Source organism: Cyprinus carpio, chromosome A16 (assembly GCF_018340385.1).
Source record: "Cyprinus carpio isolate SPL01 chromosome A16, ASM1834038v1, whole genome shotgun sequence".
Classification (NCBI taxonomy): Eukaryota; Metazoa; Chordata; class Actinopteri; order Cypriniformes; family Cyprinidae; genus Cyprinus; species Cyprinus carpio.
Window position 1 is genome coordinate 19,485,763 of NC_056587.1, and position 9,582 is coordinate 19,495,344.

The 9,582-nt window shown below is 34.6% G+C and overlaps 1 protein-coding gene and 1 pseudogene across 2 annotated transcripts; both read right to left on the bottom strand.

Moving 5' to 3' along the window:
• Nucleotides 1-556: 556 nt before the first annotated feature.
• On the bottom strand, nt 557-1,602 carry LOC109105457 (annotated as a pseudogene).
• Nucleotides 1,603-4,876: 3,274 nt separating this feature from the next.
• On the bottom strand, nt 4,877-8,711 carry tmem176l.3a (transmembrane protein 176l.3a). 2 transcript variants are annotated; one of them, XM_042773174.1, is made up of 12 exons: nt 8,354-8,711; nt 8,208-8,271; nt 7,863-8,054; nt 7,616-7,705; nt 7,250-7,336; nt 7,037-7,132; nt 6,253-6,294; nt 6,059-6,139; nt 5,718-5,774; nt 5,443-5,640; nt 5,229-5,348; nt 4,877-5,122 (listed from the first exon to the last, which is right to left on the bottom strand). In XM_042773174.1, the coding sequence occupies exons 3-12, from the start codon at nt 8,034-8,036 to the stop codon at nt 5,060-5,062; spliced, it is 1,008 nt and encodes a 335-aa protein (XP_042629108.1). In that variant the 5' UTR covers nt 8,037-8,054; nt 8,208-8,271; nt 8,354-8,711; the 3' UTR covers nt 4,877-5,059. The 2 variants fall into 2 exon arrangements, with proteins under 2 accessions (XP_042629108.1, XP_042629107.1); XM_042773173.1 differs by lacking the exon at nt 8,208-8,271 and having other exon boundaries at nt 8,354-8,707.
• Between the last annotated feature and the right edge of the window lie 871 nt (nt 8,712-9,582).

A 9,582-nucleotide genomic window follows, 5' to 3' on the forward strand; every position in this document is an offset into this window, starting at 1 on the left:
TTATTATTATTATTATTATTATTATTATTATTATTATTATTATTATTAGATTGGCGCTTATCTTAATTTAGGTTAAAACAGAAGTTCGTTGATTTTCATGTCCCTAAAAAATATTAATAAAAAACAAGAAAAAGTAACAATTTAATAAGAGTTTTTTAACAGTAACAAAAATTTTGAAGAACCAAACAGTTGTTGGTCCCCACTGACTTCCATAGAGAAAGAAATACTATGGACGTCAATGTTTGATTACCAGCATTCTTCAAAATATCTTCTTTTATGTTCAGCATAAGACAGAAATTCATACATGTTTGATACGACATGAGGGTGAGTAAATGATGACAAAATTTTTGGGTGAACTATCCCTTTTAAACTATAAATGCAAACTACCAGATTTCACATTATTACAAATTAAAATTGTGAATTTTTAACATTGAAAATACACACATTCTAATTATCCCATCAAATCACATAAACAAGCAAATAAATAAACCAAATGATAGATTGAACTGAATTTCACATGACTCAGAAAATCACTTATGAGCAGATCATGCTAATTTCAGGTTTATTCAACTCAGCTGCTGTTGTCAAGACTACATGGTTTAAAAGTTAAAAGGAAAAGCATCCTAACCAGAAAAAAAACAGAAAAAAGTAGATATATAAATATAGACAAGAAGGCAGTGATGCTTTGTCATTAATAAAACAGAAAATACACACTTCTGTCCCACTAAAGTGTATACTTAATTAACAAATTAAAAATGACAGACTTATATGCCTACCTGTTTATTAAAATTGATGACCATTTGTATTAAATCAAAGCCTGGAAAGTCCATGGCTATAACCCCAAAACAAGACTCGATTTTTTTTTCATAAGTGTCTTTGAGATGATTATATAGCCAAAGGTTGATTTCTTTTGCCAAACTTTTTGGGGAGTTGTCTACCCTTAAATAAGGAAAGCCTGTGCCACTTGAATAGTTCAAAACAACATGATTAGTTTTACATGCTTCTATAGCCTCTTTCAGATGGTCAGTAATTTTATCTTTCTTTTTTTCCACATTTCCTACTTTATAGTCACCATGTTGATCAGTTTCATGTAGAGGGACACCCAGATGAAAGCTATTTTTTTGAACGAAAACAACCTTTCCTCTTACGTCTCTAATTCTTGGTATGTCTTTCCTTACCCAACTATTAGATTCATATTCAAGCTGGGATATAACATGATCTGGAAATTTGCTGCTATGCTTAAGTCTGACCAGCACTGTTTCGTTGAAGTCAGATAAAAATTCCTTTATTGTGTTGAAAGCATCAGAGAATGTTGTATGTTGGGAAATCGGTCCATGCACAACTTTCAGACCGTCCCCAGACACTCTCAGGTCAAAGTAGCGTATGCCGGCATTTAGCTGGTCCACTAGCGACCATGCCTGACATTTTGCTGCTGGTCCTCCATGAAGGGCCAAGCTGTCATGGGTACCAGGAATAGCGATGTCGGAAATAAACTTGTTATCATCCAGAGTTTTCATCCAGTCAATGGCATAATTTTCAGGGAGATTGAGTGTTTGCTCATCTACTCTTGTGCAGTCTGTGGAACAGAATAAGAATATCAGGTCAACGATTCTTGACATAAAAGTCAGATTTTCATATCATCATACATACAGACCTGTTGTTGGAGATTAGGATTTATTTAGACATTTATTTAGACATTATTTAGACAAAACAATACAGCTAGTCACCAAAAAAACTAAAGTCAGTGCAATCCCTTGTACAAAAAATAATAATGTAAGAAACAAATGTAAATGTGCAAGAAGCAAAGATAAGCCATATAGTGAAAAATAAATATAAAATGTATTTGAAATACATTAATTTCATGCTAAGTATACTACAAATACATTTGCAAATTTATGTACTTAATAAAAATTCCCTGACTTTTGGTATACTAAACTGGTATTCTGAAAGTCTGCTAAATTGGAACAACTCACTTTGTACTTAATGCACTTTAATTGTGCAGAACTAGTGCTGAAGTCCAAATAAAGATATTCTGAATACTTCAGGTACACTTTAAATATCTTGCATTTAAAGACCGATATTATTCAATGATCAAACAATCCTCAGCAATAGTGACATTAAAACACATTTTAGGCTTAATATTAAGAAATGTTCAATGTGCACAAATAAAGTTGAATTATAATTTTATATCAGTAAGTCTAGAGTAATATGTCAGTAAATATGTTAAAAGATTTGAACTATTTGAACTTGAAACTTTTTTGTTTTTACTAGGGAGACCACAGAAATGAAATAAAATAAAAATAGATTTAAAGTCCTCATTCAGCCCTTTGGTAGATCAGTAGTTTTCTTTTTGATTTCAAAGGCTTATAACCCCAATCTTTTTGGCAAATAAAAATAAAATGCATTAATTTAGTGATTTTCATACTCACAGCAGCATTAGGATGCACAGAAGTTTTCCAGGAGCTCCCATCCTCTTTATTGTCTAAGGTTAGCACAGAATAAAACAGTACAAATCTGCATTTATACAGTTTTTTTTTTTTTTTTTTTTACAAATATTACATTCTTTTGACAGATAAAATATAAACATTACTTTTATGCTTTTTAAATATTTGTTATGGATTTACATTTTTAAAGGTCAATTAAATTTATTTAAAAAAATTTAGCAGTTGTTACTGGTACAACAAAAAAGATAAAATAATACCTCCCACTTTTTGGTGGAAATCAAAGTGCTGATCACAGCAGTGTTTTTAGTTCTGGTACAGACAATTCCAGTCTGGGAGCTATAAGAACTCATTGGTATCATGTGATTGGCTATAAGCTTGATGTATATTTGCATATGAAATTGTTGATAAATATATTTGGACATTTAAGCAACACTTTTAATCAGTACATTTAAAGTGTCATTTATTTAAAAAAGCACAAGCTTTACAAGCAAAGTACTGCATAAAAATAAGTTTGCAAGGTTTTAAAGGATAAAACATGAAATCGATCAAATGTATTTGAACAACTATTGAATTACACGTAATGAATCCCTCAGCAAAACACAAAAAAAAAAATTCTAACCAAAAACAAAAAACTTTTAATTATGATGTTAATAATAATAATAATAATAATAACAATAATAATAATGATGTTAATAATAATAATAATAATAATAATAATAAACTTTAAGCAAATTTAAAGCAGCTTCTCAAGGCACTTTACACAGAAAACAAAGGAATAAAAACACAAAACATAGTATATTTCGTGTTTTTATTCCTTTTAACATACAAAGCAAAAACAATTAAAACAATCAAGTGAAAGCCAACCTAAAGAAGTATGTTTTAGATAAACTTTAAAAGTGCATAAATTCTGTGCATCCCTAAAAAAAAGAAAAGGAGTGTGTTTCAGAGTCTAAGAGCACAGGGTGAAAACGTCCTATCCCCTACAGTTTGCAAGCGTGTCTGTGGGACAACCACAAGGCCAGTGTGGGAGCAGCGCAAGTGATGCTTAGGAGCATATAAAGTTAAGAGGGCAGACAGATACTGAGGGGCCATTTATCCATTTAGAATATTTAGTGTGTTAAGTATTAGGGACCCTAGCAAGAAGTGCATTGCAGTAGTCCAAGTGAGAAAAAAACTAAAGGATTAATAACCCTTTCAGTTACAGGAAAATATAACATAGGGCAAAGTCTAGCAATATTTCAGGTGCTTTCACACTAGCACTTTTTGTGCGCACCCGGGTTCGACTGATGTCAGAGTTTTGTTCGTTTGGATGATGTGAAAGCTGTCTTCCGAACTCGGGTGCGGTTCAAAAACGTAAATATATAAAAGTGCTGAGAGCAATGTTATGCATTTGCCGCCTTCTCCTGCGCCTTCATTACTAAGCAACAGGGTAAACAGCTGCTGGCTTGAATACGCAAACAAACTGCTCGGACCCAAATAAAATAATATGAACGCAGTCCAGCTGGGGCAGGGGGAGGGGGGAGCAATCGAACTCGGGTGCGGACCAAGCAAGCGAACCAAGCGTGAAAGCATGTGTGGATCAAAAGTCAAATACAACTCTTAGATTTTTTAGTTTAGTAAAATCCAAAACAGAGTCATTCACATTTAACATTAGTGAACCACATTTACGAAGCTGATGAGGAGAGAGCCAATAAGCGTAACCTGCAATATAGATCATTCTGTATGATTAATACAATCTGCAAAGAGCACTGTCATTATAATCGTTAGGGTTAGTAAGAAACAATATTCCAATTGTATTACAGTACCAGATTGTGACCATATCTGTATGTTCAAGGCAAAACTTAACTGACTACGTCTGCTCTCCAAGTTGATATATGCAAAAAAAGGCAGTCAAACATACAAGAAGCATTTCATAGTACTATAGGGCAAAAATGTCGTTGGGCATGATCAGACAACATTCAGTAATGTTCTTTTATCAACATTTACATTTAAATGTATTGCAGCGGTTCTCAATTCCAGTCCTCGCAGCTCCCTGCTCTGCCCATTTTGTATGTTTCTCTTATGGCTTCAGACGTTTGTTGTATTCGAATGTAAGTGCCCTGCGAAGTGGACATCACAGGATATTCCGCCATGATTCCAGTTTGAAGCAAATGTAGGCTATATGTTCCATTCAAAGAGCATTGAAGTGTGTGAGAAGTAAATTTAAATTGTATTTATTTACAGAGATATACGATATCACACTTGTCCGTGTGTAGACATTCCACAGCGCAAATCCGTGAATTAATGTTCCGAAGTGAGGTAAACTTCAACAGATTTCCCCTGCTCAGGGAGTAGGGAGCATGTCAGTAGGAACACAGTTTATGCACAGAGCTCACTTCTAATGAGCTGATTTTCTGAATCAGGTGTGTTAACAAAGAGTGACATGCAAAATATGCAGAGCTGAGGGGTGCTTTTAATTCATTAAAAAAAAAGTTTTTGAAATCATTTGTGAAAAGACTACATGGAAATTATGCACCTTCATGTCTGTGGTGTTGCAGATGGCATCATTGCACTTTCCATTACCAGAACAAAGAAAGTGTATTCAAACAAAAATATGTATGCAAGTGTTCATCTTGTCATGCAGCACCAGCAGTGTCATCTTCCAGGAGCGGCTTGTGAAGTTCTGGATCCTCCACCGACTGCAAAACCACAAACAAACATGAACACACAGCAGCTCACTGAAACTCTCATGATCACAGTGGGTTTGACTGATTGATTGTTGTGATAGTGCTGATGATTCAGTACCTTTGCATCTTCATCCTTCTTGCACAAAGCTTTTCCAGTCAAAACACAGAAACTGATGGTCACACAGAGCTGAAGGACCGACAGCACTATCATCATGATATCTAGTCCTCCGAGCATCATCTAGAGGTGGAAAAACATCAGTGTATTATTAAAAAATAATAAATTACACACAAATATTTTTTATAACACTGAAAAAGATAAATCAAATCATTACCTGACTGAGATTTTTGTAGTAAAAACAGGACTCAAAGTTACTCTTTTTATGGGCAGGCCAGTCATTATTAGATGAATAATAATAATGTTCTCTGTAACAGCTTAAACTGCTTCCCATTGCCAGGTCTATTGAATACAGCACAGCAGCTGTGATAGCTAGTGCAGCACTGACTACATTCAGAGCCACTGTGATGACCAGCTTTAAAACACAAACAATATAAATTACTGATGCTCAAAAATAAATAAATAAAATCAAAACTTTTGATTCACACCTACCAGCCTGGGATGGGGAAACATCACTGCAAGAACACACATAATTCCAACAACAAGGAACTAAAAGGCAAAGCAAACACACAAAAAAAACATTGGTCCATGCAATCATGCTTCTTCAAATTGAAAGTGTGTATACAAATCACCAGATTTCACATTATTCCACCTCATTAGGATTTTGATAAATCATATAACATTTGAAAATGCAAAAATAAGTAAATTATTGTAGGGTATTCTCAAAATCTGATCAATGTCATAATTCACTTTTTGAATGCACTCACTCATTGTACTGCATGAACTCATTTAGAAACGTAATAATGATGATGAGAATGCGAAACAACTCTTACCACACTGCCGATCCAATAAGCAAAGACGAAGCCAAAAAACCCCACTGTGATATTCATGACACCAACCATTATCTGTACAGTCTATGAAATAGGAGAACAATATTTGTACCAGTTTACAGATTACAAAACACATAGTATAAACCATTAATAAAGCTGATAGTATCAAAAAGATCTCCAGTAAGTATCCGACTCACCCCAAGTGCTGTGTGAGTGTCTGTCAGTTTATCTTCCAAATCCTAAAATACAAACACATTGGATTGCTGCATCAAGTACAATCTATGAGCCATTTGCTCCTTAATTTTAAAGGAATGTTTTGTTTAAAAATGAAAATTTGACCTCAGGTCATCTAAGATGTAGATGAGTTTGTTTCTTCATCAGGACAGATCAGATCGCATTTGTAGAAATTTAGCATTACTTGCTCACCAATGAGAGTCCAAACAGCTGATAAAAACATCACAATAATACACAAGTGATCCACACGACTCCAGTCCATCAATTAACATCTTGTGAAATGAAAAGCTGCAAGTTTTAACTTTAAAGTGTCACTTAATACTGCCAAATTACCAGTCCAAATTTCATAATGATGCTTTCTACAGTGAAAAAAGCAAAAACCTCTTAACCAATCAAATTAAAAAAAACAAACATCTTTAAACAAAAAAAAAAATAAAAATTTATACTTTACTCACAAACACACAGCTTTCACTTCACAAGACATTAATTGTTAGACTGGAGTGGTGTGGATTATTGTGTTTTTATCAGCTGTTTGGACTCTCATTCTGACGGCACCCATTCACTTCAGAGGATCCATTGGTGAGCATGTGATGTAACGCTAACTTTCTCCAAATCCGTTCTGATGAAGAAACAAACTCCTCTACATCTTGGATGGCCTGAAGGTGAGTATATTTTTAGCAATTCTTCATTTGTTGCTGATCGAGGCTTATCAATTTAAGCTGATGGTGATAACAGTAAGTCCCTCACCTGATTCAATGCAAGAGTCATGCTACAACTGTGACCAAACGGAAGTGAATATTGGCTTTTCCCACTTCTAGATTCTGAAGTTGTGTTTTCCACCAACTGCAAATCCACAGGCAAACATGAACCCAGTAGAGAAAGGATAGCTATAAAGATAACTATACAGTGTTCACACAAGCAGATTGTAATGTTCTGTTTATTATAAGCACAATACTGTACCTTTGCACTCCCACCCTTCTTGCACAAAGATTTTATGGTTAAAACACAGAAACTGATAGCCACACAGAGCTGAAAAACCGACAACACCTAGAGAAAAAGTGGGTGAATTTATAAATTGCACATAGAAGGAAAGTAAAGGGGAATTTTTATTTCAACACACCCATATTCATTTTATAAAACTATCAAATTTCACAAAACTACAGCATATGATATATATGTTTGTGTGTGTGTGTGCAAAAGTATTCAGAACTCTTTGTTTTTGTTCTGCTGCAGTCTAATGCTATTTACAGTGTACATGCTCATTTTACTGCATGATCTGATATAGATATAGAAACATAAACATGAACATAATGAGAAATGTCTTACAATACTGTTGGCCGAAGTGGTAACAAAAAAGAAGATGATGCCAAAACATCCCAACACAAGATTCATGACTGCAACTACTATCTGTACAATCTATGGAAAAAAAAGAGAACAATATTTGACCTCCAACTTTTAAACTTGAAATGCAAAATTAAGAGTACATATATGAGGACGTACCTAAGAATCTTAAATCTGATTTATTTATTTTGAATGACATCAAGATTTTAATCAATGCAAGTCTCTCACTCACCCCAATAACTCTCTGGGTATCTGTCAGCTTCTCTTCCATTTCCTGAGATGCAAAACACACTGGACCATAGCATAGAGAACCCAGAATCTGACACAGTACGGGCCATCTGCTCTTTGGGTTTGAGATGACGGTGATGACCGTCATTCCCTCACCCTGAGACACTGTCAGAGACATGCTGCTTCAACCTTCAACCTTCCCACAAGACAAAGAAACAAGTAGGGCTCATGCATCAGAAAATCACAGTGACAAAAATGAAACGTTTCTTAGTCATGGAAATTCATAAGTTTGTTTTCCCTTCCCAAACAAGTTCTAGAATATGCATAATAATTGAAACAACATGCTGACTGTCGGTTCTGGTCGACTGCATCGATGATTCAAGAGGAAGTGAACGTTCACCTCCGCATGTTTGCTACAAAAGCAAATTGTTGCTATTTTTACGTTTAAAATGGTTCTTACTTTTTCAATAGCACGTGAATTTTATTTAGACTCACCTTATGAGTAATTGTATATATTTTACTGTCCAGACTGCGAGATAGCCTCTTCCCTGATGTGTTGAAGGTGGATCTGTTTTGTTCCTGATTCCTGTCAGTGATAGTTTCATATTTCCTTGTTCCACTTGAAATGTCATGGGAACCCATGTGTCAAGAACAGGAATTACATGATATCACTGAAGACATAAGATAGGCTACACTTTTCACACTCTTCACAAATATGAAGCCACATTAAAGACGATCTGACATGTATTTTCATGAAACGTATGAAACTCATGTATCAAGTAGCCTACGCAACACAATTTTCAGTAACGCTTCGCACTGCTTTAAAAAAGTCACATGATCGAATTCAGCTTCACTTTCTAAATCATGTGAGCGTTTCGCTGCGGGTCTAAAATTTCCAAGCACGCTGGCAGTGGTGGGTTTTCCGATGGTTGGTTGAATTGTGAAATGTGAAGAAGCCTATACGCTTCTTCACATTTCACAATTCAACCAACCATCGGAAAACCATCGGCTGTGCTGTACTTTTTGGGTAATTCATTGGACTTTTGATCTGTCTTTTCTTCACTCTGTTTTTTGTGTGAGAGAGAGAGAGAGAGAGATGGACTATGGCTGTTGTAATTCATTTGAGGCAGCAGATGGCGAGCTTCAGACATCATTTCTCCACCCCATGCAAAACCAGTCCTGGGTTAACTGTAAGTTATTTAAAGAGGAAAATCCCACACAACAACTTTAGGCATGTTTTCCACTTTAAACACTCCATGTAAAAATCTAGTTTTTTTTTTTCTCCATAGAAATTGTCATGCTATTGTAACTTTGGGTTTTCAGCTGCTATTGAATCATACTGAAGAATAAAAATCTGCTTCACGTTTTAGGAAAAGAGAAGATATTTTGAAGTCCTTGTCTATAAAAGAGGGGTTCAAATCAACATGTTAGAGGTTGTTGACTTTATTGTAGCTTTATTGTAACTTTTATCTTCTTTTTTAAAATACCTTCTATTTTTAAAGTATTTTAATTTTTGTATGTGAAACAAAAGGTAAGTTGTAAGAAAAAATACATAAAAAGGGTTTATGCCAAAGTGCTCCACTCATTTATCTAATTATATAAAAGCGGCCACAAAGATTGAAACATAATTGAAAAGGTAGGGGAGACCGGGGATGATAGGAACACTTTTTGTTTAGTATAGTATATTCATTTTTGGAACTTTAAACTTAACACTAACATTTCTG